Here is a 22,901-nt window from a genome sequence, read left to right as displayed (position 1 = left end):
GTGCTTACTCTTGACCTTGATCCTGGGGAAGGTGGCAATGGGGTCTTGTGAAACTGTGTGTGTCCATGTGAACCCATGTGTGTCCATGTGAACCCATACTCAAAGGGTAACGGAGGCCAGGTTAGAGGTGAGAATGATTGCATTATAAGGGGCTTCAGCTGAGAATGTTGTAACTTCCCCACCAAGGAACGAACTTCTCCTGCATCTGAAGACCTACAACCTGTACTATGAAGGCCAGAACTTGCAGCTGCGGCACAGAGAGGTAAGGTGCCCCAGGGAAGGCCTGGCAGGCTCCTGCCTCCGTGGGCTGGCCCAGTCTTTATCTCCACTCCATCTGTGTCTGAGGGGCCTGAGGTCTCCAGAGGTCCCTGCCCCTCCTGCCCCAGTGAGTGGCCTCTCACTTACGATGTTGGCAATAGTCCTTGGGGTTGTTTGGAAGGAGGCCCCAGGCCCAGTTTTGTTCCAGAACTGGTGAGTTTTTCTGCTCTGTAAACATCCTGATGGGAGTATAATGGGGTAGCACACCCTCAGAGGGGGTGTCTCCAGAGGGAGGTTTTCATAAAGTGACCCTCTCAGACGACTCCCAAGCAGGCATCCCCTTGTTGGGTGGTTCCGGAACCTTCCCCATCCTCTGTGCTTACACTTCTGGGCCCAAGTCCTATCACTTCAGTGACTGCACAGATCACATAAGCTCTGGGTGGGGACTCTCACTCTCTCCCCCCACCTGTGGCCATCTTCTCAGTCCTTCTCTGGATGCCCTTTGCTGTCCCTCTGACTTTCCCCAGCCCCCTCCCTGAAGCTAAGCTTACCCATCCTGTATCTGTTTCTGTATAGCCTGTTATCAGATGTTGAGTTATAAGGATGGCTGGTGGAGTAATTTATACTCGAGCATTCTTGACTGATAAGAAGCCATGTGTAATACCCTCTCAAACACAGTTCCAGGTTATCAAGCTGTGGCGATTTAATCCATAGAAATAGATAGCAGATGGTGGAATTTCAGCCGCTCAGGCAGGCTGTTGGGGGTAGGATATGGGATGCAGTGGCCTTTTCCTGTGTCCCTCAAACCACTCCACTTAGGCAAAGGCTTATTGTGGGTTAAATTCTGTCCTACAGTAGTTCAAGATCAGGATGCCAGCCCTGCCCAGCTGGAAGTCCTTATAAATCATCTGTACTTACATAAAGTCTTTTTCTCTCTCTCTCACCAGGGATTAAACCCAGGAGCACTGAATCACTGAGCTACCTCCCCAAACCCCTCCCTGCACCTTTTTTTTTTTTTTTTTTTTTTTAAATTTTGAGATGGTCTCACTAAGTTGCTTAGGGCCTTGCTAGATTGTTAGGCTGACCTCGAACTTGTGATCCTCTTCCCTTAGCTTCCCAAATTGCTGGGATTACAGGCATATGTCACTGCACCAGACCATAAAGCCCTTCTCCCTAAGATCCCCAAATGCTCTGAAGTTGTTCCACTCCTCTTCTGATTCCCCTCAACCTCCACCATGATTCTTTGGCTTGGATTAGTTACTCAATGGGCACATGCCATTTTCACCCATTGGGCTTGTCTTGAAGATGTGACCATGACCCAAGTTGGACACCCATGGGACTTGCCCAAAAAACATGGGTTCAGAAGGGTTTTTCTGAGACTGGAGAAAAGAAACCTGACCCTTTTGGGCATTGTCCTCAAAGCTTCTACTCATTAGTGGCTGGCCCATGAGCAAGATTTTGGTCCTTAATCAACTTTCCTAGGGTATATCCTATAAAATAAATTGTCAAAGACAGCTGGGTGTCATGGCGCATGACTAATCTCAGAGTCTTGGGAGGCTGAGGTAGGAGGATTGCAAATTCAAGGCCAGCCTCAGTAACTTAGTGAGGACCTAAGCAACTTAGTGAGACCCTGTCTCAAATAAAAAATTAAAAGGAATGGGGCTATAGCTCAGTGGTAAAATGCCCCTGAATTTAATCCCCAGAACCAAAAAAAGAATAAATTATCAAAGTATTGCATGATTAAAGGTTTTTGTGGTCATAAGTGAGATCTACTTTTTTAAGATGGAATCTATTGATGCTCTTAAAAAGATTTCACATTCGCCAGGTGCAGTGGCACACACCTGTAATCTCAGAGACCCAGGAGACTGAGGCAGGAGGATCACAAGTTCAAAGTCAGTCTTGGCAATTTAGTGAGGCCCTAAGCAACTTAGCAAGACACTGTCTCTAAATAAAATATTTAAAATGGCTGTGAATGTGGCTCAGTGGTTAAGTACCCCCGGGTTTAATCCCTGGTACTAAAAACAAAACAAAACAAAAGAAAGAAAGATTTCACATTTACCTTCCTATTAGTCAATAACCTTTTAGCATAACTTGGAATTCCTGCGGGATTTATTCATCTCTTGGAGAGTCGTAATATTACAAATGGCTGAGAAGTTCTGTTAAGAAGTTTGATTAACACAGCCTCTCCCAGCTCATTGATCACTCGACATCCTTTTAAGGCAACAGTTCATCTGCTAAAGGAGCTGGTGTTCTGTAGAATAAACTTGGGAAATACTACTTTAAATATCCTTCATCCAGAGCATTGGATTGCTAGACATATGTCATAACTAAGGACATGTCACTTTCTGTAGTAGGAGAGGGGGAAAGTAGCTAATTCAAGAACCCAGTTCTTGCTTCTATTAATAAGGCTAGTCTCATTTTATTTGGTACCAGGGATTGAATCCAGTGGTGCCCAACCATTGAGCTAGACCCCTTGCCCCTTTTTATTTTTTATTTTGAGACATGGTCTCTGCTAAATTGCCTAGGACCTCACAAAGTTGCTGAGGCTGGCTTTGAATTTGTGATCCTCCTGCCTTAGCCTCCTGATTCACTGGGATTACAGGTGTGTACCACCAAGCCCAACTAGTCTCACTTATTTTAAAAGATATATTCTGGTTTCTTAATAGTTATTATTATAAAACAACAAAAATGTTTTTGTAATTTGCACATATTTATTAGAATTTCGCAGCAACTTTTTTTTTGTTTTCCAGAGCTGGAGTGGAACCCAGGGCCTCATGCATGCTAGGCAAGTGCTCTACCACTGAGCTACACCCTCAGCTCCTTCACAGCAGCTTTTGGGCTGCCCTGTAAGGTTAGCTTCAGGGTGTCAGGGAACTTTATAGCAGAGTGTGTCTTGGAGTTGGGACGTATGAGTACCATTCACCTCCTGTGAATACAGTCTGATGCACCCAGATGGAACACGGGAGAATGAATGATGTTTTGTGCCCTGGTGCAGTGCTGGCTTCTGTGGAGCTTTTCTGGGCTCACCAGGCTGATTGCTTTGTGGGCAGGAAGAAGATGAATTCATTGTGGAGGGGCTGCTGAATATCTCCTGGGGGCTGCGCCGGCCCATCCGCCTGCAGATGCAGGACGACAATGAGCGCATCCGCCCTCCTCCATCCTCCTCCTCCTGGCACTCCGGCTGCAACTTGGGGGCTCAAGGGTGAGTGAGGAGCCATGGGGCTGGGAGGTGACAGAGTGTCTGGGGTATTGTGTGTCCTCAGGCAGATAAACCTTCCCCTGGTCAGCCATGCTCCGGGTCCTGTTCCCACCACCTCCACTGCTACCTGCTTTGGGCTTGGGTTGAGGAGAACAGGGTTGGGTTGGTGTAATAGGCCTCCATTCTCTCTCCACAATCCCTGAGGGAGGTCAGGGTGAGGAGGGGAGGTGCTGAGTCAGAGAGGGGACATGCCAGAGTGTCCTCCCTGGTGGAGAATTCTGGAGCCTCGGGGTTGCTGCTAATGGCTACCACATCCTGCAGGTTTCTAACAGGGTGCCAATGTGTTGGTGTCCTCCCCACTGGGACCACTCCTCATAGAATGGCCCCCTCTCTAGGGACATTTAGGATTTGAAGTTGCAGACTGAAGCTCTCTGAATCTTGGGGGAACCTGGAAAAAGAAAAGGAATGTCAACCCCCATCTGAACCAGCCAGGTGAAGTCAGCCAGGGGTCTGCTCCACACCTGGAACTGGCTCATGGTCTCCTTCTCCTGGTCCCCACGGGAAGGTCTGTGAAGATCATGCCTGTTCCTCCCCAAACCGTGCTCCCCATGTGGCCGAATGAGTAACCAAATGCATCTGTGTAGCCGCACCCTTTTTACTGTCTTTCTGGGACTTTGGTTTTTAGGATCAAGTGACTAGCCTTCTTCCCTCCTGAAACTTGCTGATGTTGGCTGCCTGCAGGCGAGAGCCTGGGCGGAGTATACCAAAACCACAGGGATATTTTTTTCTAGTTTAAATGAGAACCAAGCCCTCTCTGTTGGCCACATGAAATGTTTTGTTTAACTCCATGGCCAAATCTATCTTTACAATTCAGAGATACCTCCAAAGTGGCCGGACTCTGGAGGTGATCTGGTTTTCTTGCAAGAGATTCTAAGAAGGAAAGTTCTTGCCGATCCCATTGGGATGTCTGGTCAGGGTTCTTAGGTTTCATTTAACTTTGCTGGTTTCACACGGCTTTGCCGTTTGTGCTTACATTGTATTTTATTTCCAAGGAGCCAAACCCTATCCACTGTCTGACATTGACCCCCATGCTGTTACATTCCGTTCCCTACGTGAGGTGATTACAAAAATTCCATTTGACCGTGGGGCCTTTGTCTGAGGCTGTTGTTGGGGCGGTCCTTCAATCTGCACCCTTGTGGCATCAAGCTGGTCTTGGGTGACCCTTGAAACTTACAAATACTTTGAGAGTAACCAGGTAGTGGCCAGCTTCAGTGAATTGAATACCTGGATACTGTGTTAAGAAGGATGCTGAGGCAAGTTTCTGCTTCAGCAAGAAAGAGGGCTTTGGATCAGGAAGTAAGGAGTAGCTGACTACTCTAGATGCCAAGTGTTCATTATTCCCTGAGAGGCTGTGGCTAGAAAGCTGTATTATTATAGAAATTCCTTCAGATTTTCAATATTAATTTTCTTCCCTTATCACTATCATCCTTGAAACATAAGGTCTGTCTCTACTGGGTCACTCTTTTCACACTGGGATGGCACTAATTGGTTAAATATGATTCTCCTTTCTGGCCAAATCCTCTGTTGATTTTGGGTGTGTTTCTCTGAACTGCTTCTATTGTCCCTTTTGGCTTTGAGGAATTAATTGCCAGTTATCACGGCAAACCCAGGTCTTAGCTCAGACTGCCTCCTCTGACCCTCTCTCTAGCTTGACTTCATCCTCGCAACCCTGAGAGTTCTGTCATCGGTGCCCCTTCCAAAGCTGCCCTGACCCTTGTAGCATCCAACCTATTACTTTCCACTCCTGTTAGAAGCCAGAAGTGGTTTCTGAGTTTTTCCTTCAATTGAAGGGAATCTGGGGCTGGGAATACGGCTCAGTGGTAGAGAGCTTGCCTGGCATGAGTGGGTCCCTGAGTTGGATCCCTAGCACCGGAAAATAAACCAGAAGCGACTCTGAACTGGAGTCCTGACCCAGAAACAAACAGCCATTATTAGGGTTTCAAAAATAAGTCATAGAACCCACATGGGCTTAGAAACCGAGCACAGGCAACACACGGGTTTTGTTCTTTGGAGTTTTCCTTTCTGGGCTGGATGAATTAAGTGTTTGTGTTGCTGCAGATGTTGGAAGAGAGCATTTTCTTTTTCCTAAACTCCCTCCTCCCCACTCAGTGCTCAGCCTGCAAGCGCGGCCAGCCTCCTGGGATGCTCAGGGAAGCCCGCCTGCATCCTTCATCAGCTGGTGTGTGCTGGTACCCAGCCCAGCACCAGCAAAGTGTTCTCCTCGCAGAACTGGGGTGGGTGGAAGGTATCGGGGCTAAACCAGTCTCCCTTTTGTTTTCTTCCCCAGCACCATTCTGAAGCCCCTCACCATGCCTAACATTCAGATCTCCGAGGTGGATGCGCCTCCTGAGAGTGAGCAGACACCAAGCCCCACAGGTACACGTGCAAAGGGAGGAACCTCCGGTTAGGGGCCAACTGGGTAATAGATGTTGTAAAGTGGGATTTATTTGTACAGATGCAGAATTGCATGGTTCAAGATTCCAAAAGCATTAAAAGGAAACCAATTTAAAATCTCCACCTCCATCATGGAGTGTCCTCCCTAAAACAACCTGAGTACATCCCTCCCCACACAGTCTATTCAAATACAAGAAATACACACTGGCAGACCTGTGGAACTGGATGTCATTTCTTTCTTTCTTTTTAAATATTTCTCAGTTATAGTTGGGCACAATACCTTTATTTTATTTATTTATTTTTATGTGGTGCTGAGGATCAAATCCAGTACCTCACGCATGCAAGGCAAGTGCTCTACCGCTGAGCCACAACCCTGGATGTTGTTTCTTATCTTCTCCTTTTTTATACAAGTGGTAGCATTTTGTACATTGCTGATTTTATCTATATTTTTTTCTTTTAACTTGGGATTATTCCACACAGATCCATAAAGAACTTCTCTGTTCTTTACAGTGCTACAGGATTCCATGGAAAAATGATAATTATTTAGTCACTCCTATTGATGAGACATTTAAGTCATTGCCAGTCTTTGCTATAACAAACCAGATTGCTGACAGTGACTTTATGCACATGCCATTTCACTCATTTGTAAGCATGTCTATAGAATTCCTTGAAGTAGAATTAGTGGGTCTGAGACGATAGGTGTTTGCAATTTTGACAGATGTTGTCAGTTTGCAAATCATAAAACATGAATCAAATATATTTTAATAAAAAGAGATTAACCTACTTGTGCCTCGAAATTCTATCACTGTTGATGTTTTATATTTATAGACATACATAGGTAGAAATATGTCAGGGGACCTTCCACATATTTCTTTTTATGTGTCCTATTAACATTTTTTCCAATTTTTTATTGTGATAAAATACATATAATATTTTCATTGTTAACCATTTTGAAGTATACTGTTCAGTGGTGTTAAATATATTTGTGATTGTGCAGTTATCACTATTAAGTATCTCCAGACTCTTCTTCCCTTAAAAACATCATCCTTGTATGGGGGAAAAGGTACACTCCATACATTGCTGGTGGGACTACAGATTGGTATGACCATTCTGGAAAGCAGTGTGGAGATTCCTTAGAAAACTTGGAATGGAACCACTCCTCAGCATATACCCAGAAGACTAAAAATCAGCGTACTATAGTGATGCAGCCACATCAATGTTTATAGCAGTTCAGTTCACATTAGCTAAGCTATGTAACCAACCTAAGTGTCCTTCAAAGGATGAATGGATAAAGAAAATGTGGTGCATCAAAGTTCATACTTTATTTTACAACATCTAAGCTTTCTAGATGTCCTGAGGTGACAGTGAATCATAAAAAGTAGAGTTAGTGAATTAGCCAATTTGTAAATAACTTTTTGTTATAATTGATAGAAAAGATGCATCTGGGACATGGAATTGCTTTGTCTCTGGGCGATGTGTATCAGGACTTGCTCATTAGGCTGGCAGCAGAGGGGCACAGGGGCACACACAGGGAAAGACGGGAGCAAGTGCTCAAGGATTGCCATTTCCATGTGAGCCACTGGTGTGTGCATCTTCTGGCTGTACTATAGGAATACTTTAATTCACTGGGAACATGCATTCTTGCTAATACTTTAGTAGAAATCTGGTAATGAAACAAGCTTGGTGTATCCTGTTGCTTTGTCTCATTTTAGATTGAGCATTAAGGGAATGCATTATTTTAGTTGTAACTCTGCCAATATGTCTATCTAGAGGCCTGTTGCCATTTCTGTCTTCAGTGAAATTTTTGTCCCCAAGAAAGGATAACAGATTGAGTTGGTATAGTGTATTCTTGGTTATCAAAAATACTCATGTAGCTTTGGGATTTTGCATTGGTGAATATTCATGATGTGTGGAAAAGCATGATCCACACGACAATCTCAATCACACAAAATGGGATTTTTTTTTTTTTTTTTTCGCGGTGCTGGGGATTGAACCTAGGGCCTTGTGTTTGTGAGGCAGGCACTCTACCAACTGAGCCACTTCCCCAGCCCACAAAATGGGATATTGTGTATGTATACACACGACCTGGAGGGACATGTCCAACTAAGCTGCTTATGACTGGATGACTTTGTTCTTTGCTTGTTTTTATTTTTCCTGTAATGTACACATTAACATTTAAAAAATAAATGTTATTTTAAAAACAAAACAAAAAAACCAAAAAAAAAAAAAAAAAGAAAGAAAATGTGGTGCATATACACAATGGACTATTACTCAACTAGAAAGAAGAATGAAATTATGGCATTTGCTAGTAAATGGATGGAACTGGAGATGACCATGCTAAGTGAAATAAACCAATCCCAAAAAAACCAATGACTGACAATGTTTTCTCTGATATATGTGGATGCTGACTCACAATAGGCCGGGTGGATGGGCAGGTGGGTGGGTGGGTAGAGGGCAGTGGAGTGGAGGTTCACCGGATTGGCCAGGGGGGTTAGGGGAGTTGGAGGAGAGGTGGGAATGGGAAAGACAGTAGAATGAATCAGACATAACTTTCCTATGTTCACATAGAACCAGTGTAACTCCACAGCATGTACAACCACAAAAATGTGAAGTATATATGATATGGTATATATGATATGTCAAAATACATTCTACTGTCATGTATAACTTAAAAGAGCAAATAAAAAACTAAAACACACACACACACACACACACACACACACACACACACAACATCATCCTTGAATCATTAAGGCCTGTCTCTAAAATCCAGAACTCTCTTCTTGTTTTTTTTTTTTTTTTTAACTAGGCGATTTTTTTTTATTATTATTTTTTTAAAATTTATTTTTATTGTAAACAAATGGGATACATGTTGTTTCTGTTTTACATGGAGTAACAGCATACCATTTGCGTAATCATACATTCACATAGGGTAATGATGTAAAACCCAGAACTCTCTTTTTATAAAACTGAAACTCAGGAGTATATAGCTCAGTGGAGGTCTCTTACCTAGCATGCACAAGGCCCTGGGTTTGATCCCCTGCACCACAAAAAGTAAAATTAAAAGCCCTGAAACTCTGTACTCATTAAATAACAGCTGCCCATTTCCCTACCCCTAGCCGTTGGCAACTGCATTCCCTTCCCCTGTGGTTTTTGACTGTTCCCAGTACCTGCTATGAGTACAATCCTGCAGCACTTGTCTTCTTACCCCTGGCTATTCTCACTCAGCATCACGTCCTGAAGGCTCATCCATGTTGTGACATGTGTCGGAATTAGTTTGCACTATCCTGCAAACCCTCACATGCTTGTTCTATGCCTGGCATTGTTCTGAGTGCTGGTTGTTCACTCATTTAGATCACCTCATAAGATGGGTGCTATGGTCAGCCCCATTTTATAGATGAGAAAACGAGGAACAGAAAGACTCATGGCAGGTGGCAGTGGAGGAGCTGGGATTTGAACCTGGGGAGTCTGGTTCTGAGGTCTGTTCTCTGAACCTTTTCACTGTAGTACTTCTCAGTAAATCATGTTTTGTGTTTCTCCTCCAGTGGGAAATAGTTTTTATAAAAATATATACAGGGGCCGGGTATATAGCTCAGTTGGTAGAGTGCTTGTCTTGCAAGCACAAGGCCCTGGGTTCAAATCCTCAGCACCACAAAAAAAAAAAAAAAAAAAAAAAAAAAAAGAATATATATATATATATATACATTTTATAAAAATATATAAAAATAGATAAATTTCATAAAATATATTTTGGGAAGGGAATGAGTGCTGAAGTGTTGGCTACAAAGGGACCTTGTACAAGCTGCTGCATCCCAGGTCCAGGCAAACAGCTCCACCCTTCTCTTTCCTTCCTCCCTTTCTTCTTTCCTCCCTCCCTCCTTTCTTTCCTTCCTTCCTTCCTTCCTGTACTGGGGATTGAACCCAGAGATGCTCTACCACAATGCTCTACCATGGAACCACATCCCCAGCTCTTTAAAATTTTGAGACAAGGTCTTATTAAGTTGCTCAGGGCCTTGACAAGTTGCCAAGACTTGTGATCCTCCTGCTTCAGCCTCCTGAGTCGCTGGGATTATAGGTGTGCGCCATTATACTCAGCCAGAGCTCATTTCCCCCTTTCCTTTCAGACTCCAGGGGCCTGAAACCTGTGCAGGAAGACACCCCACAGCTGATGCGCACACGCAGTGATGTTGGGGTTCGTCGCCGTGGCAATGTGAGAACACCCAGTGACCAGCGGCGAATCAGACGCCACCGCTTCTCCATCAATGGCCATTTCTACAACCACAAGGTAGAGTGAGTGGGGGAAGGTCAGGGGACAGTTTCAGGGGGGCAACATCCCTTCCTGGGCACCTGCCACCTCAGGGCTATAGCCATGTGATCCCTGGTGGAACACCTAGGAAGTTGTGTTTACTTTTTGGTCTTTGAGCTGTGGGATCTGCTGGGTCTATGAGGGATAAGGGACCTTAGGTCAAGGAGATCCTTGCTTGGGTTATGGGTACATTCAGGGGGGCTTTACAAAACCTTGAAGACTTCTTAAACACCCTCATGAACAGCCCCACCCAGGTACATCGGTTACCCCTGTCCCTCGCAGCAGGTGCATAGTCTGACTTTTCCCTGAGCCTAACGGCTTCCCTGAAGCTGTGAGTACCAATCAGCACCTTCTCCACAGACTAGCTGACTCCCTTTTCCCCGTTTGGTTCAAATCCTGCCCTTATTGAAAGGGCACGACTGGAGACTGACTAGGAACCACCTCTTGGTGGTTCCAGCAAAAGTGTCTTTGTGAGTGTTTTATTTGGAGAGAAGGTTCAATTTCCCCTCCCCAACCATACCCTTTGGGGAGTCAGTCCTGAGCCTCCCACAGAGGAGTCCAAACTGAGTTAGTCAAACCTTGAGGGCTGCTTGTTCACATCAAAGCCCGATGCTCACCAGGTTGCCAGGGGTTTCTCAGTGGGCACCTTTGAGTACCAGTGTCAATCAACCTGGTTCCTACCTGGGTTTTTGTGCTGTCTTTATCTTTGCTCCCACCCTGATCTGGACCCCTCTATTGACAGACCTCCGTATTCACGCCTGCCTATGGTTCCGTCACCAATGTTCGCATCAACAGCACCATGACAACCCCACAGGTCCTGAAGCTGCTGCTCAACAAATTTAAGGCAAGTTCCCTTTGCTGACTGTGTGCCTTGGGCCCCTAGAGGGACAGTGAGGGAAGCTTTGGAGAGTGTGGCTTGCGGGGTGCTGGGCAGAGGGTTTGGGTTTTTTTGATCCTTGCTATCAAAGCAAAGCCCACAGCATTAGCATTATCCAGAAGCTTGTTAGAAAAACAGATTCTTAGACCCCATCCCAGACCTGTCGTGTCAGAAACTCTGAGGGTGAGGCCAGCGAGTCTCTTTAACAGGCCTGCAGAGGTGTCCGCAATCCACTAGAGTTTGAGAAGCGTCAGCCCTTGTGTGCTTTTATATGCTGCTGTGGACAACCCCAGGGCCTGACCTCTGGTTTCATGCTTAGTGCACAGATCAGCTTCTGAAATACAGGTGAAGACTCTGCTTTTTAAAGGAAGACTTAAATAGACATGCAAATTATAGTGCACGCGCAGTGTTTTCAAGGTACTATTACTGTTTTCTACATTCCCTTTATAATTCTTTTGGAGACCAGTTTCTTATTTTCATCTATTTTAAATGATTTATAAGCAGTATTTTAGTCAGCTTTTTCTCTCTGCATCCAAAAGACCTGACAAGAATAATTTTAGAGGAGGAGGAAAAGTGTATTTGACACTCAGGATTTCAAAGATCTTAGTCCATAGATGGCCAACTCCATTCTTTGGGGCTCCAGATGAGGCAGAACATCATGGTGGAAGAGTGGGAAGTGTAGTGGTGGAAAGCAGCTCAGGACATGGCACCAGGAAGGAGAGAGAGAGAGAGAGAGAGAGAGAGAGAGAGAGAGAGAGAGAGAGAGAGAGAGAGAAATCTCTCTGTTCAACAAGGACAAAATATATCCTGAAGGGCACGCCCCCTCAGACCCACCTCCTCCTGCCACACCTACCTGCCTATAGTTACCACCAAGTTAATCCCTATCAGGGATTAATGGACTGACTATATTAAACCTCTTATAACCCAATCCTTTTACCTCTAAGCTTTCTTGCATTGCCTCACACATGAGCTTTCCGGGGACACCTAATAACTAAACCCTGACGAACGGTGTCTTGCTGTGTTGCCCAGGCTGGTCTCAAACTTCGAGGCTCAAGATCTTCTACCTCAGCTTCTCAAGTAGCTGGGACTACAGGTGCATGCCAGTGTGCCCAGCTAGTGTACTTGTTTTTAATGGAAGCCAGGGCAGCCTAGAATGCAGGACCCTAGGTTTGAATTTCTTTCTATCACCTGCTAGCTGACTGAGTGGGGCAATTGATTTCATTTACCCAGGCTTCTGCTTTCTCATCCATAAAAAGAGGATGAGGATAATGTGTTTTGAGGTTGTCAGGAGCACAAGATGAGTTAAAAATAAGTGTAGCGTGCGGAACTTCATTTTACAATAAGTGTTGCCTGTTACTGGTTGAGCATCCCTAATCTGAAATCTGAAATTCTCCAAAGTAAGATGCTTTTTGAAAACTGACATTATGCTCAAAAAGTTTCTGATTTTGGAGCATTTGGATTTCAGGGTTTTGAAGATAAATTTATGCAGATATTCCAAAATCTGAAAAACTCCAAAATATGAAATACCTTTGGCCTCAAACATTTCAGATAAAGGAGGCTCAACCTGTATTATCTTTTTTTTTTTTTTTTTAAGTTGAAATTCTGGTGATAGAAACTAGAGCTTCATGCATGGAAGGCAGGTGCTCTATAATGGAGCTACACCTCCAGCCCTGTATTATCTATTATTGATAAAGTTATCTGCCTACCCCCATCTCCTTTTCAGAGTTGTAAATAAAAAGTCTCCCCTCAAAAGACCCTCAATCTGACATTTCAGTGTTGAGGAAGATGGAATGTCTCAAAGCCGGAGTATTTAAATACATGCTTTCAACAAGTCTCTTTTGCTCCTAATTCAGATAGAGAATTCAGCGGAGGAGTTTGCTTTGTACGTGGTCCACACCAGTGGTGGTAAGTTTGAAGCACACAGTGTACTTCAAAACTTTTAATTAACTCAAAATAGCAAATTAAAAAAAAAATACCTCTGGCTCATTCGGTTGTTGTTTGGGTTTTGGAAACTTCCAAATGTTGGCCTCCAGAGTTGGTGCACTTGCTGATGAGTCCACTGGGGAATGTCATATATGGGCAGTAAACAAACCCTAAAACCTAACTGCCTATTAAAGAAGGAACTGGATTTTCTTGAGACACAGATAAAGCTAGTTCCTCAAAGTGACTTGTTCTAAAGGACTTGAGGGGAGGATGTTGTTTTTGATGTTGTTGTGATGTTGAATAGTTCATTTACCTGTGGTGAGAAAGGTATTACAAGCTGAACTCAAGGATGTTCCTGGTTGTATGTGGTTCCAGAGAAGCAGAAGCTGAAGACCACTGATTACCCCCTGATTGCCCGAATCCTCCAGGGCCCATGTGAGCAGGTCTCCAAAGTGTTCCTGATGGAGAAGGACCAGGTGGAGGAAGTCACCTATGATGTGAGTTCCCTTCTGGTTGGATGGTCTGTCCTCGGGAGGATGGAGATTTTCCATTTAGCATGGAATTCCTTCTGGAATGCAGTTGGGGACCCTATCAATGCCAGGTTTTCTTGAAGCCAGCTGAAGGTATGTCCTTTGGGAATTGTTGGAGAAACCCTCCAGCAGAAAGTGATTTCCACCGAAGAAACAAATTTTGTGAGCCTCTCTAGGATAGTGTAAGAGGTTTAAGAAGTAGTTTTATAAACACTTTCTTAAGAACATCAGAAAGTATTTTTATCTTATGAATTAAGGTAAAAGAAGTTAAGAAATGTTTTTACCATATGTACAAGTCAGCTTTTGCTATCATAACAAACATCCCCAAATATCAGTAGCTTGTAACAGCAAACATTCACTGTTTTTGCTCATGATTTTGATGGCTGGTGGCTTGCTCTAGGCTGTGGGTTGAGTTCAGATCTTCATTGTGTATCTCATTCAGAGACCCAAGCTGAAGGATCTCTAGGCTATGTTCCTCATGAGTGATGGCTTGAACATGAGAAATCAGATCAAACCACCTAGGTGCATTCGAAGCTTCCACTCAGATTTAGCATATGTCCTGTTTGCACACATTCCATTGGCCAAGGGAAGTCACAAAGCCAAGCTCAACATTAATTGGATGGAGAAATATACTTCTCCCATGGAGGAAAGTTGACATAGTAGGTAGAGATTCTGATGGGGGAGGGGAAGACATTTCTTAACTTCCACTCACCTGTGGGCCACTCCCAGCCTCTCTGAAGCAAGTGCACATTTGGATACCCGTTGAGACTTGAGAAACAAATCATTATTCTGAGCCATGATGAGTCTTCAGATTCTCTTAAGGGGTGAACAAAGAGGTTTATTAATTATTCTGAGTTCAGTTCCTTCAATATATCAGTGTAATCACTGTATCAAAATTTGACATCACCAAAATCATGGGCTAGATACCAGAGATGAAAAATGAGAAGTTATGAGACTGTCATGTGAATGAAGCAATCTTCCTTGTGACTGTGAACCAGTCTTGGAAGAAGGCTTGCATCTTGGTTTTCAGGAAATCCTGGATTAGTGGGAAAATAGATTTCTCAAGGATCTGCCCAGCAGCAGAGTGTTGGCAAAAGAAACTGAAATCATGCTGGGAGGGCATACACCCCAGATTTGCTTCTTCCTCCCCAGGTGGCCCAGTACATAAAGTTTGAGATGCCTGTCCTTAAAAGCTTCATTCAGAAGCTCCAAGAGGAAGAAGATCGTGAAGTAAAGAAGCTGATGCGCAAGTAAGTGTGGCCTCTGGGGTGCTGGTTGGGTTTCTTTTTGGAGGAACCCTCAATGACAGGGGTCTCTGTCCAGGTGCCATACAGAGACTGTGCCAGGTTGCTACAGGGAATTGGGGTTTATGGGCCTTCTTCAGGGGGCTGCCTGTTGACAAATCCAGATCTCAGATGGGAACATGAAACTTAAGTGTGCACCAGTACGCTTAGGGACCTCAGTATAGTTAAGGGCATCAAAATGTCCTTCCCTTCCTTTTGTGGAAGAACTCCAAAGAGAAGGTATGTTTTTAAATCTCTCTGGGGTCACTTTATCCTGCGTATTAATATTAGTCCATATCATGTTACTATAATAAAATGCCCAAGACTGGGTGATTTGTGAAGACAAGAGGTTTATTTAGCTCAAACAAACCTTTTGTTTGATCATGATGCTGCTTCTGCTTGACTCTGGTGAGAGCCTCATGGTAGATGGCATGACAATGGTGGGAACATGTGCAGAAGAGATCACATGACAAGACAGAAAGCCAGGCAGGGATTCAGGGATTCATGCTTACTCTTTATAACAATTAGATCCTTCAAGAACTAACTGGGATCCTGCAAGAACAACATGATTCCCTTCCGAGGGCAGTGTTCCTAGTGATGCATTTCATTAGTCCCTACCTCCTAAAGGTTTCACTCTCTCCCAAGGTCACCCACCACACTAAGGATCAAACTTCCAACACAAGAACACTTGGGAGACACACTCAAACCATCCCCAAACCACGGCTTCCTGCCATCTCAGGTGTGCGATCAGGCTCCTGGCAGCAAGTGGATGCCCACTCAGACAAGGGTCTTTGAGAGGAGCATTTGGTGAAGGGACTATTTACAAAGACATGGCAGAGTCTGGGGTAACCTCAGGGGACAGTGCAGTCCCCGGGGCAAGTGTTTGCTGTCCTACCTGAAGGAGTGAAGATAAGCTGTGCTGACTGAGACCCGAGGTTCTGGAAGCCCCTGGACTGCTATCTTAGTAGTGCATGTGATCTGAGCCCCCAACTTCTAAAATCCTTTCTTCCCACCCTTCCTCCCTTTCTAACGTTTCTCTTCTGGAAGCTTCATTTGGCTTGAAAAATCCAGTAAAGCCTCTTTCTGAGAAGGATTTTATGACTTCTTTGCCATGTTTAGTCACAAAATAGACTGCATTTCATAGATACAGTGGAACAACTGATTGATTTTTTGCTACTGGAAAATACAGTCAAAGCTCTATTTGCTGTTATTGCTAACTATGTCCTAGACTTTAAAAATAGCTGTGGCGTGCAAAACCACAAACATTTCGCCCAGCACCGTAATGCCCAGTCGGGTATCTGCAGTGCCATAGCTCAAGGACATCATGGGGAAACTGAACTCACCCGCAAGCCGTGGACATCCCTATGTGCTAGTTGCTATGGCCTCTTCTACAAAATACTGATGTCAGGTTGAACCTTATGAAGTTGCCATTTTGGTAGTCCCTTCCCACCAAAAGGCTTAAATATTGGCAATTTCATGTTCCAGCCTAGATGAGGGCTAATGAGCTACCATGCATCTGAAGTGTTATGCATGGTGTCTTGGGCATCATAAGCACTCAGTTAATGGACCATTTATTATTATTGTTGTTGTTTTCACCATTCCCTCATTTAGTCAGACATTCTAATCAGAGTAACATAATCTAACTTGGGTTTGACCTCTTTAGTTCTTTCATTTTGATGTGGAAATGAACATAGCAATGCAGTGGCTGAGGAGTAGGCCGATGATGGGGGCACAGGGACAGGCCCACAGTGTTGCCTGGTGTCGCCCGGGTGGTGGAGAAGATCACCGAGGGTGGTGTTGCTGCCTGCCCTATACCACAGGCTGTTTCTTGCTCCTAGGTACACCGTGCTCCGGCTAATGATTCGGCAAAGGCTGGAGGAGATAGCCGAAACCCCAGCAACCATCTGAACCATGAGAACAAGGGGATCCGGACACCCCAGGGGCTGCGGATGACCTGAGATGACACACTGGAAGCTTGCTGCTTTCCTTCCATGGAAACGTTGAGATGCAGACCTCTGCAGCTCCTGAGCAGCCATCATTTGCTCCCTGGAGCAGGATGAAGAAGCCAGCTGACAAGTCGCCATCCCTGGATCCCTGTTCTCTCTTCTCTCTCACAAAGACTTTTGTTCTAAGGAGGACCCAAAATGTGTGTGTGTGTGCACGCGCACACACACACACACACATACACAATACATGTCCATGTGCCTCCCTGATATTTTCACATGCAATTAAATTCCAAGCAACCAGCACAAGTGCCATGAGGCTGGCAGATGATCTGTTGATGGGCAGGAAAGTCAGGGGAGTCCCTATCCCAGGGGCTTTAGGCTAAAGAAGTGATTTCTCCCCTCTAGTGCCAGGTGGAATCACACTTACCTGCCTATCTCTACAGGGGAAAAGTCCCTCAGACTCACCATTTGGGGAATTTATATCTTAGTAGAGATTCTCCCTGTTTGCCTGGAAGGATCTGTGGATGAGATCCTTGGAAATTAATAAAGCAACAGCTTCATACCCTTGGTGCAAGTCTGATGGCAGGAAAAAGATAAACCTTCACATGGGATAGATGCAATGAGTCCATGAGTTCTTACACTGGAAATTTTGATTGTTTTAAATTAGCAAAGACGAATATGCCATGCTGTGTGGATGCTCGAAAAGAATGGATTCTTCCTCCATCCGCCCCCACCTCTGGGAGACCAGGGAACCGTGTGCCAAGCTGCTTTCCAAGCGGCCAACCCATCTCTCTGGTGCTTCCTTGGACTGAAGGAGTCTCTTGAATCAGTGGTCTCTCTGGTGTGCACATGGCACTGACTCGTAGCTGTGCTGAGAGCCTTTGTGGCGATGGTGGCCCGGAAGCTTCCAAGTGCCATTCTTAAGGTTGAAGGGAAGGGTAGAGGTCACCTCAGAAATGACAGGTGCCTTCATGCGCTGCCCATCTTCACATCAACAAGTCTTCCTGCACTTGGAGCGGGTCTGTGTGTTTCCAGTCAAGACTGTACTCTTCCCAACCTCTGGATTCTTGCAAGTTCCTTCACCTTGGAAGTGGAGATGGAACCCAAGAGTGAGGACATGTCCTGCTGCCTGCTGAATGTGGCCTCGGGGAAGCCACCCTGTGATGGTACCCAGGGAGGACAGAGCTTCTTTTTCAGTTTCTCAGCAGCCACTGTGATGATCATTAGAGCCAACCTCACCTTGGGGAAAGGGCAAAGACAGTCTTTCTCCTGTGACCCCAACCAGGAAGACTGCCAGGCAGCTGGGGACCTGTGTGGGATGCTGTTGGAGGAGGGACAGAAAGATGCTTCGAGCCAGGTTTTGTGTATGGAGATCAATCAAGCAAGATCTGGAACTTCTAACAGAGGCACTTGGGAAGCTTACTGGGGAAGGGACCCTCCCATCTCTTTTCTACCTCCTCTCCAAGGAAGGGCTTGGGGTAGGAGAGCCATGGCTGGTACCTCCCAAGGAAGGTAGACCTTGTGGCAGAACTGTTGTTGCCCCCAGCACGCTCCCATCCCCCACCTGCACTCCAGGCCTTCTCCACGGACTATTTAGAAGGCTCACAGCTGTGGCCTCATTGTGGACTTTCAAAAAGATGGCAAGCTGCCAGCAGGCATTTTGCAGGTGGTAGTGGGATCTCTTAGCAAGCCTACTTCCTGTGCGGGGGCAGCACCGCCAGACCCATGGGGCATGCGGTGGAAACCCAGAGGGGCTTAGCCTCAATCATACACTTCTGCAAAGTGCACAGAATTGTGGGGGAGAAAGAGGGTGTGTGGCAGTGGGGAGAAGTTTCCTTTGTTACAGATGCAAACGAGCAGTTTTGTGAATGCAAACAGACCTCCTGAGGTTTGCATTTGAGAAAAGGATTTCGAGAATTTCTCTCCCAGTTATTTTTATCTTGAACTGTTCAAAGGCTTCATTGCCCCAATAATTCTCCTTTGGGGGCTGGGAGGAAGAATTTCCACAAAGCTAATTACTAACCACTAATTCTTATTGAACGGCTATTTCTGGTTCATAAAAGTTCTTTGTAATTCGTACTAGCACTATGATCATGTTAAATATGGAAATGTTGCAAACTGCTAGTTGGATAGGACACTTGCCGAGAATGTGAAACCAAGGTAGATTTGGCTTTTTTAAAGATGGGGACTCGGGATAGAAGTGGGGGAAAAGTACATCTTACACCATCCACTTTAACTCACACACTTTTCTATTTTGGCTCATCCTGTTGCGATCATTTCTCATGTCCTAGTAACCTGATCAAGAATTTTGGAAACTTGACTGGGAGTGTACAGAATGCAGGGTGTACGCTTAGCATGCGTGAGGCTCTGGGTTCAACCAGCACCCAAAATGAACAAACAAAAAAAGAACCCAAACAAAAACAGAATTTTAGAAACCTTTGAAATAACAGCCTCTGCACAGTGTGGATCAGATTTTCTCACTGGTATCACATGGCCTTGCAACTTTGAACTCCTTAACCAATTCGCGTGGGTTTATGTAACTGTGTGCAATGAACCTGAAATTGTGTGAAGAACAAAAGGCCAACGTATAGGGTTTTTTTTTTTTTCCAACTTGTGAAAAGCAGTTTAGCTGCATCCGGCTTTTTCTTTCTGTCTTTCTTTTCTTTTCTTTTTTTTTTTTTTGGTAGAGGCTTATGTTACCAGGCGATCAAGTGAAGGAAAAACCTGAGTCGTCTGGCTGGGGCAGTGGAATTAAGCACAAGGTCACATGCTCGGTGATCACATTAGTGGGAAACTTAAATGGGTGGGTGTCTTTGGGAAGGACCTGAAAAGCACAAATGATAGACAAGCCAGTGCGAGCCAGTGGGGCGTGTGCACCCTAGTCTTGGGGCTGGATGGATTTCAACTTTGAGTTGAGGTCAAGGTGAGAGGGTCTCAGGAGATTAGCCACCTATCCCTGAGACAAGTGTGGAGGCCGGAGGTCACTGTCTCCTTGAAGAGGAGCTGGTGCTAAAGCATCAGGTGCTTCAAAGGACGAATATTTGTACTGTCCTCCTTAACCAAAAGGAAAGCAATGCTCTCCTCAAAACCTCCACATAAAGACATTTTATCATCATATCTATGGCATATGATGACCCCCCAAAATCTGTTCTCCATGCAAAAACATCTTGGCAAGAATTGCTTCCTATGGAGCTGGGAGATGATTACAGTGTCAGGAAGTAAGAGGAGAAATGGGCCAAAGAGGGCAAGAAGCTCTTAAGAGAAGCTCTTTTTTTTTAAATGTCATAAACCAACCTGAAGTTCACATTTTATTTCAAAGCGGAGAACTTGGTGTCAGAGATTTGTTTCTCAGACAGCAGTTTGTATATGGATGAGGGACTTGCAGTATCTCATGGGTCCAAACCGTGACATTGAGAATGCAATAGGAGGCAGAGGGATTGCTACGACAGCATGCAGTTTTGAGTTTCTACTTAAATTGTTTTATACAAAGCTTTGCTCGAGTCAGATAGAATATGATCTCCTAGATGTAAACATAGAAACTAAGGCAGCACCCCTTCTTCCAGACGTAAGTGGAAGTGCTGACCCTGCCGCGGGATGTTAGTACCCCTCTGACTGTCCTCACCTTTTAACTGAACTCAGAGAAGCACAAGTTGTGAAGAAAAGTCTGTTTCCCTTTGGAGTCTTCCCGGCAGATCACAGACCTACCTGTTCCTGGGTGGATGGTTTCTGGTGTGTAGTTACTAGTGTTTCTTCAGGGTTTTCCCTCTTGTTTTAGTTTGGTGAAGCATTCTTTTCCTAACTTGCCTTCCAGTGATGGTATCTGGCCTGGTTCGATGTTTAGTTCTGAACTGATAAACTGATTCATCTAGGCATCTTAACATAATTTGACAAGGCCTCAGTCGGGAGCCGTACATTTTTTGTAACCTTTTGATATGTTTTAATGCACCTGATTTAGATCTGATTGAAATAAAGCACTTTTCAAAGAGAAGTCTGTCTATGCATAGATCTGTGTGTATCTGTTGGGAGGGGAGTTCTGTGCTGAGAGAGAGTGGTTGTAAGGTCAGGGACAGGGATGGGAAGCCCCTTTGGAGGTAAGTTGTCCCAGAGTTTATGGTTTGAACAGGCCCAGACCTGGCTGTAATGTTCTTAGTCCATTTTCTGTTGCTATAACAAAATACCCCGGATGATGTGGTTTATAAAGACTAGAGTTTATTTAGTGCACAATTTTGGAGAATAGGAAGTCTAAAAACATGGAGCCAGCATCTGCTCAGCATCTGATGAGGATCTTCTTGTTGTATCATAGCATGGCAGGGGTCATCCTATTATGGGACAAAGCAAGTGTGCCAGAGAGCTCAGTTTTAGAGGATTTTATTTTTGGTGCTGAGGTCGAACACAGGGCCTTGTGCATGCTAAGCACGTGCTGTGCCTCTGTGCTATGTTCCCAGTCTGAGAACTCTTGTTAACAAAGCCACTTCTATAATAAGCCATTAACCCATGAGCGGATCAATCCATCATGAGTACAGAGCTCTAATGACCCACTTGCCTTCCAGAGATTCCACCTGTCAATGCTGCTGCCTTGGGGACCAAGTTTCCAAAATGAATTTGGGGGACACATTCAAATCATAGCATGTTCCAAATAAGAAGTGAAATGAATATTTCCTTACAAGACTCCCGTTGAGGTCCCTGGGGAACCAGCAGACATGGAGGAAGGAGCTAGGGACTGCTGGATTTTGCTCTGACTCACCCCTGGCTCCTTAGGATCCTGGGACCAACTCCATGAACCTTTTTCTAGGACTTCCTTTCCTCACCTAAAACAACCTTGCCACCCTGCAAAGAGTTGGGGACATGGGTGTGCCTCTGTTGGAGACAGCCCTCTAGTGGTCTCCAAGGGTAAGACTTCCCGATTGCAGCCCAAGTTAATTTTTTGTGTCAACTTGGTCAGGCCATAGTATCCAGATATCAGACATCAAACACCAGTCTAGATGTTACTGTGAGATTACTTTTTTAGATGAGATTAACATTAAATCAGACTTTGAGGAGATTACCCTGCATAGTGTGGGTGGGCCTCATCCAATCAGTGGAAGGTCTCAAAATAAAAGACTGAGGACCCCAGCAGTAGGAGTTCCACTTCTAGCCTGCTTTTGGACTTGAACTGCAACATGAGTCACATAAACCAAGTCCTTAAAACAACTTTCTTTCTCCATATACATATGTATGTGTGTGTGTGTGTGTGTGTGTGTGTGTAACTATGCATATATATATACAGTCAGACATCCATATCTGCTGGTTCTGCATCATTGGAGTCAACCAACTGTGACTCAAAAAATAATTTTAAAAAATTCCAGAAAGTTCTTAGAAAGCAGAACTTGCATTTGCCGTGCAGCCAGAACTGCACTGGATCCACATGCGCACAGGGGTAGGCACATGCCCTGTAGCTCCTGTCATTCACAGATCCTCAGTCTCTCCTCAGCACTTGTGACAGCATTGTCTGTCTAATGCATTGTTCAAATACCATGTAGTCAGATCTGTGAGGGCGACATCTGTACTGAACACGTACACACTTTTTTTTCTTGTCATTATTCCCTAAATAGTATAGAATAATAATTATTTGCATATCATTTACATTGTATTAGGTATTCTAAGTAATCTAGGGATGATTTAAAGTCTACAGGAGGATGTGTGTATGTTACATGCAAATACTATGCTATTTTACCTAAGGGGCTTGAGCACCTGTGAAACTGGATCCTGGATCCAATCCCTGGTAACTAACAGTTGTCTTCCTAGGAAACCTGGCCATGTAGCATAAATAGTGATCATCATAATTTGGCCTCTAAAAAAGTAAAAACCAAGACAAGATTTCTCTTTTTTTTTGGTACCTGGGATTGAACCCAGGGGCACTTAACCACTGAATCACATCCTCAGCTCTTTTTTTTTTTAATATTTAATTTAGAGACAGGGTCTCACTGAGTTCTGAAGCTGGCTTTGAATTCTTGATTCTCCTGCCTCAGTCTCCTGAACCTCTGGGATTACAGATGTGCTTCACCGCACCTGACTCAAGGCAAAATTTTTAATGATGTCTTCCCAAACAGTGCCTATAATAAATTGAGAGAGACAATGAGAGAATG

The 22,901-nt window shown here is 44.6% G+C and overlaps 1 protein-coding gene across 5 annotated transcripts in view; it reads left to right on the top strand.

Annotated features, from left to right (window-relative positions):
* The window catches only part of Rassf2 (Ras association domain family member 2), a 45,634-nt gene extending 24,870 nt beyond the window's left edge, over positions 1-20,764 (top strand). For all 5 annotated transcript variants that reach the window (XM_047540863.1, XM_047540859.1, XM_047540860.1 and 2 more), the window contains exons 4-12: positions 187-262; positions 3,309-3,460; positions 5,805-5,893; positions 10,036-10,196; positions 10,960-11,061; positions 12,948-12,999; positions 13,393-13,514; positions 14,700-14,797; positions 16,669-20,764. In XM_047540863.1, coding sequence (XP_047396819.1) covers positions 187-262; positions 3,309-3,460; positions 5,805-5,893; positions 10,036-10,196; positions 10,960-11,061; positions 12,948-12,999; positions 13,393-13,514; positions 14,700-14,797; positions 16,669-16,738 — 922 coding nt within the window. In that variant the 3' untranslated portion in view covers positions 16,739-20,764. The remainder of the gene's footprint in view (positions 1-186; positions 263-3,308; positions 3,461-5,804; positions 5,894-10,035; positions 10,197-10,959; positions 11,062-12,947; positions 13,000-13,392; positions 13,515-14,699; positions 14,798-16,668) is intronic.
* Positions 20,765-22,901: the final 2,137 nt, after the last annotated feature.

This window comes from Sciurus carolinensis, chromosome 2 (genome assembly GCF_902686445.1).
Source record: "Sciurus carolinensis chromosome 2, mSciCar1.2, whole genome shotgun sequence".
Classification (NCBI taxonomy): Eukaryota; Metazoa; Chordata; class Mammalia; order Rodentia; family Sciuridae; genus Sciurus; species Sciurus carolinensis.
The sequence above is the reverse complement of the archived record's forward strand: the minus strand, read 5'-3'. Positions and strand labels throughout refer to the sequence as shown.